This window comes from Hyperoodon ampullatus (assembly GCF_949752795.1).
Source record: "Hyperoodon ampullatus genome assembly, contig: scaffold_453, whole genome shotgun sequence".
NCBI lineage: Eukaryota > Metazoa > Chordata > Mammalia > Artiodactyla > Ziphiidae > Hyperoodon > Hyperoodon ampullatus.
Genome location: NW_027640906.1, coordinates 113,430 through 130,323, shown reverse-complemented (window position 1 = coordinate 130,323; position 16,894 = coordinate 113,430). Strand labels below are relative to the sequence as shown.

The 16,894-nt window shown below is 43.4% G+C and overlaps 1 protein-coding gene across 1 annotated transcript; it reads right to left on the bottom strand.

Moving 5' to 3' along the window:
- Nucleotides 1-3,050: 3,050 nt before the first annotated feature.
- On the bottom strand, nucleotides 3,051-5,167 carry LOC307070008 (spermatogenesis-associated protein 31A6-like; the record flags this gene model as incomplete). Its single annotated transcript, XM_079728630.1, is given in 2 exon segments — nucleotides 3,051-4,270; nucleotides 4,273-5,167. Coding segments are annotated over 2 exon segments (2,115 nt in total).
- Nucleotides 5,168-16,894: the final 11,727 nt, after the last annotated feature.

The following is a 16,894-nucleotide window of genomic DNA, read 5'->3' as shown; positions in this document are numbered from 1 at the left end:
TAAATTGGGAGATTGGGATTGACATATACACACCACTATATACAAAATAGGTAATAATAACCTACTGTATAGCACGGGGAACTCTACTCAATACTCTGTAATGGCCTCTATGGGAAAAGAATCTTTAAAAAAAAGTGGACATATGTATATGTATAACTGGCTCCCTTTGCTGTACACCTGAAACTAACACAAATTTGTAACTCAACTATACTCCAATAAAAATCTTTTAAAATAAAAAAATAGAGTACTACATGCATTTCTAAGAAATAAACATTATTTTCTTCATTCTTCTAAAATAAATAAAAATAAAATAATGTAATATGTGATTTTCAAGCTAATGAACACCTAAGAATGAAATTTGAAAATCTACATTTGGAATGTATAATTCTTTTGTTCAGAGGCAGTGACATTCCAAAAGAACAAAACTTCTCAAACATTTCCCCATTGAGAGTAATGCTGACAGTGAGTGCCTGGTGGATCTCAGAGGGGCACAACTGATAATATATTTATCATGCTGCCAGTTTGCTAAGTGGTTTCATATTCACTAAGAAAGACTTGTCAATGGATACTGAAGAATAGATGTGAGGTCTCTGTGAGGTCTCTGTGTGTTGTCTCTGGGTGAGATCTCTGTGTGAAGTCTCTGTATGAGGTCCCTTTGGAAGGTATCTCTGGGAAATCTGTTAAATCTGTGCTAGGTTTCTGTCTGAGGGTCTGTGAAGCAACATGAGGTCCCTGTGTGAGGTCTCAGTATGTGATCTCTGAGAAAGGTGTTTGTGTGAGAAGTCTCTCTTGAGAGGTGTGTCCGTGAAGTCTTTGTGTATTGTCTCTGGGTCTCTCCATTTCTTTTTTCTTTTGGTCTCAATTTCTTGTCTTACTGTACCTTATGGAAGACGGAGCAGCAAGAGAAGGGCAAAGGGACTTGCTTCTTTCTGTTTTCTTGCTGCTCCATCAGCATCACCTGTCTGTGGCACTCTCCCAGCAGGAGCCAGGGGGGTCCAAGTCCAGCTTCCCCATATTCCCAGAACTCACTTCTGGGTGCCCCTGAGAGGACCCAGCAGCAGCCAGACTCAGGTCCCAGCCCTGTCAACTCTTTCCTCTGGGTATCGACCCCTCCCACAAGTCCTGGCTCCACTCTCACTGCTCTGCCCATTCTGGAGGCTGCCTTGGGAATCGGGGCCCAGAGGTAGGGCCTGGCTCCAGGGAGAAACCAGGGGCGTGAGCAGTCCTGTGCTCACTCTGCCCCCTCCACCCCAGGTCACAGCATTTCCACATGTTGAGGGGCCTGACAGGGATGGGGGATGGGGTCCATTTCTGTTGTCATCTGGATCAGGGGCATCAGCTGGAACAGAAATCTCCACAATGAGAAAGACACCACCTGGAGCTGTGTCCACCATGCGCCCTGCACATGGCAGAAAGCACCAAATCGCTCTAGAGGAATTCTTCCTCATCTCCCTGCTTTTCCATATGGATGGGGGTCAGGAGACAAGAAAAGCTGTGCCAGAAGCAGATCAGTGGAACACTCCTGGATTGCACCCTGCCCCATCCACTTTGCACAGGTCACCACACCACCACAAATCCTGTCTGATTGCTTCTTCACCTGCCAGGCTCTGGGGTGATCAAGGACTGGGAGACAGGCAAGGCTTACTGCACAATCACAAGCCAGTCCCCACCTCTCCCCTGGAGCAGTCCTTGGGCCATGTGTTTATGTGAAGGTCACCAGACTAGGAGTCACATCCCAAGTTCCCTAGTCCTGGCTTTTACACCTATTGTTAAGTTATCCTTTCTAAAAGTCAAGAGGTGATGATGTGTAAGCTTATTAAATATAGTATTAAGAGATTAACCTTCCCTGATTTGCTTTACTTCTATAAGTTTGACCTTCTGTTTTGACCTAAAGGTGGTTTCTCTAGGTCTGCGATCTTAGAGTTGGAATAGGGTAGAGACCCTGGCGTGGGGCCATGGTGAGCTACTGGACCCTTAACTTTTCCTCCCCTTTAGGCCTTTAGATGGTGGTTGTATGTCGGGGGCTGCTCTTTCAGAACTGCAATTTATGGGAATCTGGTACCACTTTGCCTCCTTCCTTGGATCCAATGATTTTTCTACACCTACATCCCACCCTAAATTCACAGTGTTTGACCATCAGATAGTTACTACCCACAGTCACACCCCTATTCCATTCATCCAAAACTCCTTCTCTGGGGTTAACATAGAGTGGAAGGTAGGTGACCCATGAACGCAGCCATTCATTTATATGGGACTGGACTCAACACAGCCCTCAGCAGCCTCCCTGATACTCCCCCCACCTACACACACAGAGCTGGAAATGCCATCCTTGCTGCTGCTCTAAAGTGTAGGAAAAACAGAGGTGGGGGAGGGTGATGCTGTACATTTTATTATGGCTAAGCTAAAAGGGGTTCATAGGGCATATCTCAATCCCAACCTTCATCAGAGAGAGAAGGAACTCTTAAGAGCAGATGTTGTATATTCCCTACCAAGAGATCCAGGGGCAAGATTTCTCCTGTTTCTGAACTCACGAGCCCATACTCTATTCCCCCCAAACTTCCATCCACTTGGCTCTGACACTTCCTGGAGCCTGAATTGGAATGTCCGGCCCTATCGTGTAAACCTATCCACTACAGTTGCATAAAGTTCAAAGTAGCATAGAAGAAGGAGAAAGACTGGTTGAACCAGATCCTTGGGTGTGGGTTTCATAGGTTTTTCCCATCTCATTGTTAGAGTAATTTTGGTTTGTGTAATGACAGTATTATAAGGTGCAATGAAGGGACACGAGACAAGGAGCAAGCTTGTGATGCTACTGTCAACCTCCCTCCATGCCCCTCCCTTCTAGAAGACAAAGTGCACAGCACAGACAGCAGCCATTACACTATGCTTTTATTAGAAAAAAAAAAAAAAAAAATATATATATATATATATATGTATTGGGGAACATTAAATATCTTGGATGTGCTAATGAGAAAATCATTTTCTCTACATGGACTGAATTTTTACTTGGAGACATATCTTCCTACTAAAGGGAAGACTAAAGAAGGATTTTACTGTCGACCAGGCAAGACACCTCCCCAAAGATGACAATGCCTTGGACAGTGTTGATGGTGGGCTGGGGCACCTGGAATCCTTGGCCCATACTGGCAGGTACTAACTGGAAACAAACTCTTCTTGGGGGGCAAGGATGGGAGGCACCTTAGGCCCAGCTGCTCATCGTCGAACCTTACACTTTTCAAACTATGTTGGTGTCTGACTTTCCTTTCCCTGATAGAACAGCTCTGGCCCTTGGAGGTGGCTTTATGACTGCAGGCTGTATAACCCATCATTCTCCATTGTTCTGGGTAGGAGGTAAGCCTATGGCAGCAGAAACACCCACATACTGGGACTTGGAATTCCAGTTTGTGTTCATTTAACTTTGTGGCATGAAGTCCATGGTGAATTGCTCTTTTTTCTTCTGGGATCTGTCCAACAGCTGTCATGAGTGCCTGACCCTCAGCAGTCTCACTCTTCAAGATTGATCTGCTTTTGACTGATCCGTGACTCTGGGCAGTGGCTGATATAGGCTTGAATTTTTGCAGAGCATCTCGACCATTGACTTTTTTATTGGGGAAAATCCACTTTAAAAATAGCCTCATCCTTTTTCTGAAGAGGCTTTCTGGAGGGCTATGTTTCTTCTCTTGCATGAGCTGGAGACATCTGCTCCCAGTAGAGTCTGTTATTCCCCTGACCTGGGCAGGGCGGCTCATACTTCCAGCTTGAGAGGTCCCTAATTCTTTAACCCTTTCTTCATGCTCTCCTGGTTTATGCCTCCTACAGTCCTCTCTTTTGTAAGTAGGGGCAATCATCTTGCTCTGGCTCTTCCATGAGTCTTGGAGTTTTGAAGTTTTGGGCTCCTGCTGCCCTAGGTTGCTCCTTTGGGCTTCCATAAGGCCACTTGGCTCCTGGGAAGCTAACCTGTCTCTGGTGGGGACTCTCTGGGGATGGCACTGAGGCACCTGAGAAGCCAAGTTGTCTGCAGCAAGGAACATGTGTTTGGGAAAGTCCTGAATCTGGTTGTCTGACTGTACCTTTACTTTGGAGTTAAACTCACTAGCAACCCCCATGTTAAGGCATGGCTCACCTGGATGTTGGAAAACAGACATTCTAGGTAGTAGGAAACTTTTACTAGCCCCTGGCACCTCTAAGCTCCTCATATGTACATTTGTGGTTTGGGATTTTGTCAACACTTTGGTTTCCAAGATAACACTAGACTGTGGTTGAAGAGCAGAGACTCCTTGGCCTCCACAGCCTCCCTGGCCTCTTCACCTCTCAAAGATTGGGATCCTAAGTTCACCTCCATCACTGTTACCCTATGGCAGGGGTCTCCTGAGGCCTGACCACCACTCTCCTCTGTTGGCTCATTCCTGACCATTGCTGAACTTGGACCTGGCTCTAGGCTGTCCCTCTTGACACATTCCCCAGTCTCACTCTTCCAGGTTCTGCCCACAAGGCTGAGTGTGAGGGACTGAGACGGTGGCCTGCCCTCCTGTCCAGTCAGAGAAGCCTTTGAGGGCCCATGGTAGTCAGCAGATGGAATCGCTCCCAGGGCACTCTGGATTTCCTTACACACAGTTGAGGGGACAAGGAGAGGCCTCTTCAGGGTAGGAACTGACTCTTCTGTTATCACCTTCTCTCCTGAATGAGCCTGAGGAGGTTTCTCCAGGAACTCAGCACACTTGACTGTTGAGTGGGACCCAGACACACAGGTGGCTGAAGGGGAAGAGGCAAACTGCAGAACGGTGGAGGGTTGGAGCTTTTTCAGCTTCAGGAGATTTATGGGCTTGAGGACCTTGAGGGGGAGGGTCCACCTGTGCTTTACCCAAAACCTTCTAATATGTGCTTCCAGCAGCTCTCGAGTGTCTGGATCAAGGAAGGAAGCCCTACAGGAGGTGTTCATGCAGGGTTCCCAACCCTTCAAGCAGTATCTTCCACAGGCTCCAGCAGGCACTGCTTTGCACATCTCACCAGGAGGGTCTTGACATGAGAGCTGATGAAAGTTGCCCTTGCCAGGAAGCCTCCCCAGGCAGCTGTAGGAGAGCAGATGGGGCCAGGATGGCTGGACAGGACAGGCAGGGGTGGGCACCTGCAGCCCAAGAACCCTCCTCTGCCCCCACACTGACTTCATAATGCTCCTGCTCTCCCTCACCCTAGGGCTTTAGCCACGCCCTCCCATGGCTCCCCCTCCCAGGGCTGGGGTCACATTATAGGCTCTGGGAGGAAGGACGACCCAGGAGAGAAGGGGAAAGATTCTTTACCTTTGCAGGAGTGAAACCAGGTTGTGAGTCCCCTCCAGTTCTTCCAGGCAATCTCTGCAAGCTGGAAATCAGGAGACTGGGTCATGGTGGTGAAGGCAGAGGCCTAAGAGTCTTTCAGGAGGCTGAGTGCAATGGCCCTTTAAGGGAAATCTTTGGAGGATTAGACTCTGGAGCCCAAGTATCAGTGTCCAAGGCCACATGTCCCTGACAGTGATGGTAAGTCTCACTTGAAAAGGGTTTGTCCTTTGCAAAGTGCCTCCACGTTAATTAACCCCTGTAGCCCTTACAACTGCCGTGCAGGGGAGAAAGGTCAGTGGTCATCACACAGAGGAATCTGAGCAAAGTTAAACAACTTGTCCACAGTTGGACTTGGAGGTCCCACTTCCCAACCCAGGCACCAATGGTCCACCACAGTCCACACACCCCATTTCTAGGTCCTCATGGCTTCATTCTAAGCACAAATTTCTGGGAAGTATCTGGGCTCTGATCTCCTTCCAACGAGCCTTCCCAAGGCTCTGTTTCCTGAAGAACAAGCTCTGCCACTGACATCCTCAGAGACCGTGAAGCTGGGCCCTCAGGATTAGGAGAGATGGAAGCTAACTCTCGGGGGCGTGCAGGGCTGAACGGCAAAGGCTGACCTTTCAAAGATCCACTTTTCTTCCTACTCCTGCTCCTCCCCTTCAGCTCTACTTGATGCTGAGAGAGAAGAAAAAATGAGGGGCTAACACCCAACTCTCACTGTCATCTATCTAGGCAAGCTGTGTTCATGAACAACATGACTTTCTACATTTAACTAAAACTCTGTGGGGTTTTTTCCCCTTTTACTTATTTTTAAAGTGGATAAAAATATTTTCAGTTTTTCTTCTTTTAAGAGTGCAAAGAAGGATTTTTTTTTTTTTTTTTTTTTTGCGGTACGCGGTCCTCTTATTGTTGTGGCCTCTCCCGTTGCGGAGCACAGGCCCCAGACGCACAGGCCCAGCGGCCATGGCTCTTGGGCCCAGCCGCGCCGCGGCATGTGGGATCCTCCCGGACCGGGGCACGAACCTGCGTCCCCTGCATTGGCAGGCGGACTCTCAAGCACTGCACCACCAGGGAAGCCCAAGAAGGATTTTTTAAGTTTTAATCACCATAGATTTCTTCTGTCACTGTTCCTCTGATCAAGAAACACACACATTCTCAGACCTAAATGCCCACGTGAGCTTTGTCAGGTAGGATTCTGCTTCCCAAGGCCAGACCTCCACTCCAGCCTCTTCTCTCAGGCTCTCAGGGGCTCAGCATTGCCCTTAGATCAGCCCCAACACAGAGGAAGGTCTCACTTGAGACACCCGCTGTGGGAAGGTGGCTGGTGAACCAGGGCTCAGGGGTCAGCTTTCCTGCAGAGATTGAACTCTTAGTAATCCAGTCCTTAACCATTAGTCACTGCACTGGGGACTTGCCCTGGAGCCCTCTACCATACCTGAACTCCTGGTCTACGATCTTAGGCTAGAAATCCTCATGCCCACTCTAACCCCTCTCTGGCCTGGCTTTTCCCTAGAAGGATGATGTTCTATACTTTTCTGAGAGTTCCCATCTCAGGAGTCTCTCTAGGTGGTTTAGAAAAGTGGAAATAAGAATAAGAAAAAAAGAGAGAATCTCTGCTGGGATTAAGCCAAAGGTTTCTTACCTTCCTGATGTTTCTATGTTTCCTAGGTGGTGCTAAGAATGGATTACTCTGGAAGCAGGGGAGTAACATTAGGAAGAGCCCCAGTCCACACAGGATCCCAAGGATGATATCAATCACCCAGGAAGTTGGGCTGGATCTCAGCCAGATAGCACCAATGTTTTTCAAAGAAAAGAGATTCTCCATCTTCTGAACTGCATTGCTGCCCTCAGGCAACAGAGCACTGGGAGTTCACTTGATGGCAGAACCCCAGGCCTGCATCACAGAGCTGTGGCCTTGTCACAAAGGGCTCCTGAGTGTGGGGGAGGGGCAATAAGAGAAAGAGGCTGAATCACTGCCCCTCCTTCCCATCCAGACCCACAGACACCTGCACCCTCCTGGGGCTTCCAGATCCCTCCTTCCAACTACTCTCATCCTGTCAGAGAGACCTTAGCCAATTTTCCGTTCATTCCATCTGGAACCTGGTTCCTTCATCCATTAGAGACCTTTACTTGAGGCCCACCAACTTGATAACTCTTGAACATCTTAAGCTGACCCTGGAAGACTGGCTGTTTCACAGACATTTTTACTCAGGATTTCCTTTGTCCTCAGCTCCAACTTTCCCACATCATGTTTGTGTCTTGTGTAAACCCAGGGATAGAACTTGAATTTTAGTTTTGTGAATTTTGAATAGTGTATGTTTTGCCTCATTTTCTATCAGAGGGAACTACACACAAAAATTAAAATAATTTATTTTTCAAAATTCATAAGTATGAAAGAATTATAAATAGTTATGTAATAGGGAAGAACAAATCTGACTCCACATCAGATCTTTTTTACTTTAATCTTTATGCTTTGTTGCCTGAGCTAACTCTGTCCATCCCTGTGACCCAGGCTGGCTCTGCACTTTTTGTAAAACAATGTTGCCTAGAGCCTGAAATATACAGGATAGCCTATTTCTAAGGCTCTGACTTTTAAGAGCCCATTAATGGAGAGAAAAAGTTGCAGAACAGAGAATAATAATTGTTTTGTTGGAGGTTTACAGGAACACGTGACCTGACCAGGATCTGACCCATCTGGCCAGCTGCTAGAACAAAGGATCCAACACCAAGATATTTGCAACAATTAGCCATGCCCTTCCCTCACCTTGCCTTTAAAAAGGCTTTGCTGAAAGCCTTCAGGGAGTTTGGGGTTTTTCCTGGGCATGAGCCACGTGTCTTCTTGCATGGCACTGTGTAAACCTTTCTCTGCTCCAAACTCTGATGTTTCAGTATTTAGCCTCACTGTGCATCAGGCACACAGACTTGCATCTGGTAACAGTTAAACCTTCAAATGATATTTTTGTAAGTTTGTAGTGTTTATAATTCTGGAGTTAGTAAATCTTTAAACTGCACAAAAACTTTTGGGACACACTGCAAACACGCACACACACACGTACTCATTTTCCTTAACCAATCTAGTACTTTCAAATCCAATAATCCATAATTTTCTACTTAAAAAAAATCTTTCCTATGTTGTCTCAACCCAACTTCTTAGTTTGCAACGATAAGACAGTCCCCACTCTCCAGATAAATTTTGAAGTATGTGGTCTTAATCCATTAGGGCTGCTATAACAATATACCATAGACTGGGTAGATGAAAGACAACAGACATTTATTATCACAGTTCTGGAGGCTGGGAAGCCCAAGATCAAGTCACCAGTATGGCCACCTCATAGTGAGAGCTCTCTTCTTGGTTCACAGCTGGAGCCTTCTCTCTGTATCCTCATATGATGGGAGGAGGCTAGAGATATCTCTGGAGTCTCTTTTATAAGGCACTAATCCCATTCATGAAAGCTCATAAGCACTTTTGCATGGCCCCGCCTCCTATCTTTAAGAGGTAGGATTTCAACATGTAAAATTTGAGAGAACATTAACATTCAGACATGTGCACTCATTCTATACCCGGAAGCTAGGAATGGGTTAGGGTGAGCCAAGGTCCTGACCCCAAAGGGCTGTAGGGTGAAGAGTAGGACTAGGGGTCAAACCCTTGGGGCTGAGCCAGGTCTTGAGCAGCCCCTTCAGATATCCCTAGTGTGTTATGTATGTATTCTCTTTTCTGAGTGCGCCTTGCCTTTCCTGCCCCATCCTCCCAGGCCCCTGAAGCTTCAAGTCCAGCCTGAACCATAGAGAAAGGGAGCTTTGAGTCTTACACAAAATTCCCTTATGACACCACTTCCTATCCCTTAGCAGTAACACAAGATTCACTGAAGGATTCACATGGTAAATATGTCTTAATGCCCCATGAGGGCTTTAAAATAATGTGTATTCTCTGCTTGTTGGTCATAATTTTATACAGTTTTAGTGGGAACGTGGGCATGTGAGTTTATTTGGCTATATTGCCATGAATGTGCACTTTCACAAACATATCTCCTACATCTACTATTTTTCCTACAGTCTTTTCCTCCCATATGATAGTCTCACCTTAATTCAACCTTTTATCAAAATTTAGACTTAGGTCTGTCACCATGTGGACATGCTTTGTAACAAAATAGCTTCAACCGAGGAGGTCAGTGGAAGGCCTGGACCGGCTATCTTGGTTCCATGATAGTAAGCAAAGGATCGCAAACTCCCATGTTAAGCTTAAGCAGAAAGCAAAGTTTAGTTAAGCATAGGTACACTCTCAGAGAGGGAGAGAGAGAAGGAGAGAGAAAGAGCAGGCTGTTTCTGAGAACAGGCTATTTCAGCGAAGTGAAGCAAGCCCAAAGCAAAGTATATGGAAGCAAAGGTACACTCTCGGGGTGGGGGGGATGGGTGTACTGTTTCTGCAAATTGAAAGCAGCATTCCTATAAAGGCTTACGGGCGCTTTTAAGGAGCATTTTGCAGAGAGGTGGGGGTGAGTGACAAGGATCATTATTTGATTGACAGTCCTGAGCTATGGAACAAGTTTTCTGCTGCGCATGCTCTCATCCTTGAATCCCCAAGAAATGCCTACTGGGTGGGGGGAGGGGCAAAACCACATGTAATTTATTGTAATTATGGTCTAATGAGTCTGGATTTACTACAGGTCATACGCCTGTCTGGTCTGGGCATGCACAGCCTGGAGAAGTCGCCTTGTGTTACTGTGCCTCTCTTTATCAGGATAAGCTGCCCACCACCCGACCATAGTTTCTCCCGTTCTGGGTGGAGTCAAGGGAGAGTCCCCAGATGGCTGGGTGTGACTCAATTTCTTCTTCTTGTCTTTCTCACCACTGTCACCTCCTTGCTGCTAATGTCTGCCTAACTACCTAACAGGTCTTCTTTGCATTCATATTTGCTCTCTAAATTTTCTCTATTACTTTATTTTCAATATGTTTTGTTTGATGGGGTTTTTTTTTGAAATTTAAAAATCTTATGATAACATTTACCTTGGTTTATTTAATTATTGTTCTACTGTTATTGATTTCTGCCATCTTATTTTATGCTTTATTTTCTACATTTTCTTTATTGTTTCTTTTTTTCCCTTCTTTGGCATCTTCCATTTTACAGGTCAAGGGTACTTATGTTTGTTTGACATTTGGGAATTTTAGTATTGTAATGGTTTTATATCTTGAATTATGTTAATTTTCTCCTCAATTTCTTACCCGTGGATGAAAAATGTTCCCTGCCATATCAGTAGACAAAGGATGTTGCAGTCATCAAGTCAGACGTCAAAGCAGGAACCCTCAACTGTGCACCTTGAGGGGATTCGGGATGGAGAAAAACAGGGTACTGGTTCTAGAGTTAAGGTGCATATCAAAGGAATGATTTCACGGAGCCCAGATTCTTTCATCTTCTCATACATAGAAAAGTGCTGAAGTCCTTAACTTGAGAGGTCTAGTTTTCTTTAATTAATAGTAATCTTTTGATGTTCTGACTACCTGGTTTTTGTTGACTCCTCCCTTAGGTCTTCTGAGCAGTTCCTCAGAGTGATCTGACAGGCTGTGTTCTGGGCTTAAGTCCTCAGAAAATCTGCCAAATAAAACATAATTCTCCTTTTGGGTTGTGCATATTTTTCAGTCAGCAGTCTTGGCAACCAATGAAGGGGCCCAGAGCAGACTTTTCTTCTTTGCCTGAACTCTATGAGGATCCAGAGTCCTGGCACCAGCAGAGGCTTCTTGGGCCTGTCCGCTTTCTCAGAGAGTCCAGACGAATTTGGGTGAGTATCTCCTGGTTCTTGGATCTCCAGTTTTGGTTGATGATCCTAAGTTTTATTCAGTGGTGTTAAACTCTTCTCTTGAGTAGTAGGTTATCCTTGAAACTTGGTTTCAAGAAGAAGTACCTGGGTTATCCTCAGTGAAAGACACTGGGAGATTTTTACTCAGTTTAAACACTGAGAGCTTAACCTCGGTAGAAAAACACTGGGAAGACTTTTGCTCAAGTGGGTTAGCCTCACTTAAAAGACACTGGGAAGATCTTGCTCAGTTTAGACACTGCGTGGTTTATCCTCAGTTGAAAGACTGGGGAGACTTTGCTCAGGTGAAAGACACTGAGTAAAAGTTGGACTGGGTAATTAGGTGGAAGACTAACCTGTCTTCCTTGAATTGGCTACTTTAATAGAGTTTGTCAAAATAAAAGTGATCTTCACAAATTGAACTCAGAATGGGGAACTTAGCTTTCAATACAAAAGAAAAAGGAACAACAACAGATTTCCAGCCTCCAACGGATATCCTAGCCAGGTTTATGTCCATACAAAATTTACATTTACAAGTGCTTACTTTCTTGGGACTTAAAGAAACTCTTGCCCTAAAAATGACTAAGATAGGACTCTTTTATTGCATATGCAGTTAAGTTAGAAAAAGCTGGCTTGATAAAAACATCTTTTCAGAATTCTGACTTCAAAAAAACAAAAGGCTTTCTAGGGGAAACTTGCATTTCTCTTCCTGTGTCTTTGAAATGTTAAGTGTTCTGATATTCTTCAGTGTGTGTGTGAGTGTGTGTGTGTGTGTGTGTGTGTGTTTTGAGAACTTGGTCACTACCATCCAAAAGTACTTATATGGTGTACATTTGCCAATTTCCTCACTTCCATTGTGAAAGGAGTTCCCTATTCCTAAGAAAATGGACCTATGTCCGACTGACACAGAAGATGGAGATTTATCCCAGTGCATTTATATATGTATATCTATTAAATTTATGTATATATATATATAATGCCTAATGGAAACATCTCAGATGTTCTCTTTGGTATTTTTCTTTAATTTTACTTATAAAATTGTGACCATTTTTTAACTCAAAAGAGGAGAACCTTAAAAATTAATTAAGAAGACATCCTCAGTAGTCTAAGGTTCAGAGTGACTTGGCAGAGAAAATTGCTGAATGGTTAGATAATAGTGCTGGTATGCTTGGCTATTGTAACACTTTACATTTGAGTTTCTCTTCCTTGAAATTACAAGAACTATATGACTCAAGACAAAGAATGATAATTAGGAATATTCTGCTTGCTTTATTTTATTTTATTTATTTTTTTTTGTTGTTGCGGTACGTGGGCCTCTCACTGCTGCGGCCTCTCCCGTTGCGGAGCACAGGCTCCGGACACGCAGGCCCAGCGGCCATGGCCCACGGGCCCAGCCGCTCCGCGGCATGTGGGATCCTCCCGGACTGGGGCACGAACCCGTGTCCCCTGAATCGGCAGGCGGACTCCCAACCACTGTGCCACCAGGGAAGCCCCTCTGCTTGCTTTTTATATAGCCTATTGAAGAACATTTTAATTATTTGGAGGTCATAGGAAGGAACCTTCATGATCTAAGTTTTGAACAAGTAGTGTTGCAACACAAAGCTATGACTTAAAAAGGAAATTTGAAATGACCTATTTCTTTTGGCATCTCAATCCAGATATCTGTCAGTAAAATGAGTCACTTTTCGGTCAAATGGATGCTCAGCAATATAATTTTTTATTGGGAAGCTGAAAGGCACCATTGCCAAGCAGAGCACCTGCAGTGTTAACATCTATATTTGAGCATCTTTCGTTTTCCCAAGGGGTGCAAGTGAAGAGAAGGCAGGCAGAGAAATGCACTTGAATAAAGCTTTTCAAGATGGATAGAACAGAGAGCATTCCCAGAGGCAGGTCAAGTTCAACCCAAGAACAACTCTCTCAGTGCTTTCACAACTAGGTAAAATACAAGACCAGTAGTAACTCAGCTCTCAAATGAGTGCTGAAATCCAGCAGAAGGTTGTTAATATTGATACGGTTAACATACATCAAATAGGATTACTGAATTTTCTGAATCCAACTGAACTCCCAGGATTGTTTGGTTTCAAAGGCTGTTGGGCTCAAGATGCATTTGCTTTTAAATAATCCTTCCTAAAATGTTCAGCTTTCAGTCTAATATGATTGAAACCCAGCTTGAGTGTGTCTTATAATACACTGAACTGGAAAGACTATGGGCATTGAATTATTCAAAACATGGCAGGCGAAGGAGTGATATGTGGGGAGGATGTGATCATAGAAATGAGTGAGACTTGATATGTCTTGTTATCTCATTTGATTTACCTGTCAGAATTCTTCCAAATATTAGAGGAAAGAAATCAATATCAATTTTCACCTGTCACGTTCCACGCTTCAATGATTAATGAATGTCAAATTTGACCACAGTTTTCTGTACCACCTGCTCTGAAATAATATTTCTGGGCCTTTATTAAAAATGTAAAATTTTCATTGAATTTCCAAATATGATTCTGCAGTGGCTAATTCAGCTTGTTTTATTAGTAAGCAAGTTCTGATGAGTAATACTAATTTAATAAGCCTGCATGTGAGGTTAAAGTGTAAACTATTCCTGCCGAAGGTGATGAGATATGACTGTGATGTGGTGGTAGGGCACTCACCTTCCTGAACGAACCCTGCGAGCACACAGGTCTTGGGAGAAACCAGTACAAATCTGATATCATTTTGCATGTCTCCTGTAGCAGTGGAATGCACACACATACAAACATGATCATGAGTGAAAAAACACACATGCGCACCTTAGAGGCTTACATTAATTTCTGAATATAGTTCTCCGGAAAGAAAAAGCTTTACTGATGATTTGTATTTTTATAGTTTATTGTTTTATCCATACTAAAACACTTCATGAAATCACTTCCTGTTTTGTTGTCCATGGAATCCTTTCAATTTTGAGATGCTAAATATAAATCGAAATAATGATTATAGTCCTTGGCCATGAAAGACTAAGTTACAGAGAACCCGGTGACTGGAGGTCAGAGCTGACACGGAATTATTCTCTGCTCCAGAGGCCATCAGAATATCACTGTGTACCCACTTAAGGATAGAATGCTGCTATTGAGAAACGAGCTCTCTTTTATTTCTACTAAAAGGAGAGAACAGTAGGGGACCTTGGCTGCGCGAGTGTATGAGACTTTCTCTGTTTTGGACAATAAGCCAAAAACAATACATGAAATAGCCTCACGCCTTTTGTCTTTTGTACCCAGCTCCTTCCTGTATTGCTCCTGATCAATTACACTTACATCAACAAGAGTTGCTTGAACATTTTGACAGTTATGTTCCCCATACCCTGAAGCATTTTTAAAGGGTTACTGAGATAAAGCTATTTCAAAAATACTCCCTCCAAATTTTTTCAGGGTGGCATCAATGAAAGTAACTTCTGAGAGGAAAAAAACTTGAGTTCCTGGCCTACCACTCTAAGGCCAGGCAAGCATAAACCTTCATAGCAAAACCTAAGTTTGCTCCCAGTTGAGAATTTGGTTTCCACGGTCTTATATAAAAAGTATATGGAGACTTTAATTCCCTATAAGCCCTTTCCAAAGAGTGAATACAGTTCATCATTCGTAAGAGATGATGGAAGTTACAATTTTGTTGAATAGGTGGAATATATATTACATATAATATACATATTTATTTTTAATATATACATAATATATATATAAAGTTACTATTCAGAGTCCTAAAACGTGGATTTTTCTTACTTATCAAGAATGAACAGTAACTTGATCTCTAAACAATAAAGCACCTGGTCATAACAGAATCATAACAAATATTTGATATCAGAATGAATTCACTGTTCAGGTGTAAAGAGGGAATAGCTTCAGTTTTCCTCTTTCGTGCACCCCATTATTGCATCCTGGACAGAGGGGATTTTCTTGATTTTAATCTAAAGGAGAAATGGTCACTTTTGTTGAGATGGAAATTGACAACCTCAGTAGGCAGAGGCACTGTTTTTATTTGGCTGAATTCATGTTTCTAGTGATAATTCAAGGTGTAATAGGGTTTTCTCAGCCACTCCAAAATCTGAAAATGATAAGCATCTCACCAGAGTTTCAGGATGGCCCATTACCTATTCTGTGGAAAGGATATTCAAAATACCATGCTTCATCAATGTCTTCTTTGACTTATTAATGAATGGACAACTACTGAGTTAAGACAGTGTCTTATCCTTGCTTCAAAAAAATAAAAACAAAAAACCCCCACAAACACAAAGAAACTGTTAACAATGAAAACTTATTATGCCAGGCCTTAGTATGGCCTGACTTGGAAATTTAGTTTCAGAGGCTTTTGTGAATATACCAAGGAAAGAGGACCTAGGTGTACCTTATTCTCACAGGCCGCCAATAAATATTTGCTTAACGGACAAAAAATTAATATATAGTATAGGAGAGAACCTGACAGATGCTTAACATTATTGAGTGATAGCAATGCCCAAACTCATCTGTGATCAAACACTATGAAAGTATCCTCCTAAGGATAAACTTATTACAAATAAGAAGTGAAAGTTCAGGGCCTCCCTGGTGGCGCAGTGGTTGAGAGTCCGCCTGCCGATGCAGGGGATACGGGTTCGTGCCCCAGTCTGGGAGGATCCCATATGCCGCGGAGCGGCTGGGCCCGTGAGCCATGGCTGCTGAGCCTGCGCATCCGGAGCCTGTGCTCCGTAACGGGAGAGGCCACAACAGTGAGAGGCCCGCGTACCACAAAAAAAAAAAAAAAAAAAAAAAAAAAAAAGAAGTGAAAGTTCAATTATGCAGATACTTTCAATGTCAGCTCTGATATGCAAAAAGCATGGAAGTTGTCACTGTATCTTGTCCTTACACGATAATGCTGTACAAAATGAAAATCAGTGACTTTTCTCAGACGTGATTAATAAAACATGTAAGTATGAAAGAATTTTCAAACGGTAATTATGTATGTGTATATATGTGTCTCTGAAAAATCTGTGTCAAAGAAAACTGAGGCTATCAGTATAAACTTATTTAACTTCTATCTCTTCTTACCTTTATTTCCTCCCAAACTTACCAGTATCCATCCAGCTCAAAGGATACAAGTGATTTTTATATACTGTGCAAGGTTTTTTTTCTTATTCATATGTCCATGTTTCCCCAATTCTCTAAATTATTATCTACATCTTCAGGATCTCCTTTATTGGTTCCTTCATTTCAACATATAAAATATAAGTCCTTCTCATTCTAAAAAATTCTTTTTTGCTAATTATTTTCTCTTTTCATCCAAACTCCTTGAGAGTAGCCTATTCCCACTGTCCTCACTAGCCCCGCCTGGCCTGACAGGCAGCCCTACACCCTCAGTTTATTGCCATCTGGCTTTTTGTCCACCACTTCACTGAACTGCTCTAAGGTCACTGGGGACCTAACTGCCCAAATCCAATGGACACTCACATTCTCTGAAGGATGACACTGTCATCTACTTCCTCCTGCTTGAAACTCTATCACCTCTCTCCTTCCCAGAATTCTTTCTCTGCTTATTACTTAAACGTTGTCAGTACTCACAATTCTCTGAAATCTCATCCATTTTCATGATTTTAATGACTGCTGATATGTGCTGATGACATTCAAATTTTTATCTTTCCATGTCTTCACGTGCATGTCCAGTTATCTACCAGTTTGTCTTCTGAATTCTACAGGTGCTTTAAAATTCTACATGTCCAGAACTAAAGTCTTTTCCCCACTTCAGTTCTTTATCCCCTATTTCCAAACTCAATGATACCACCACCCAACCTTA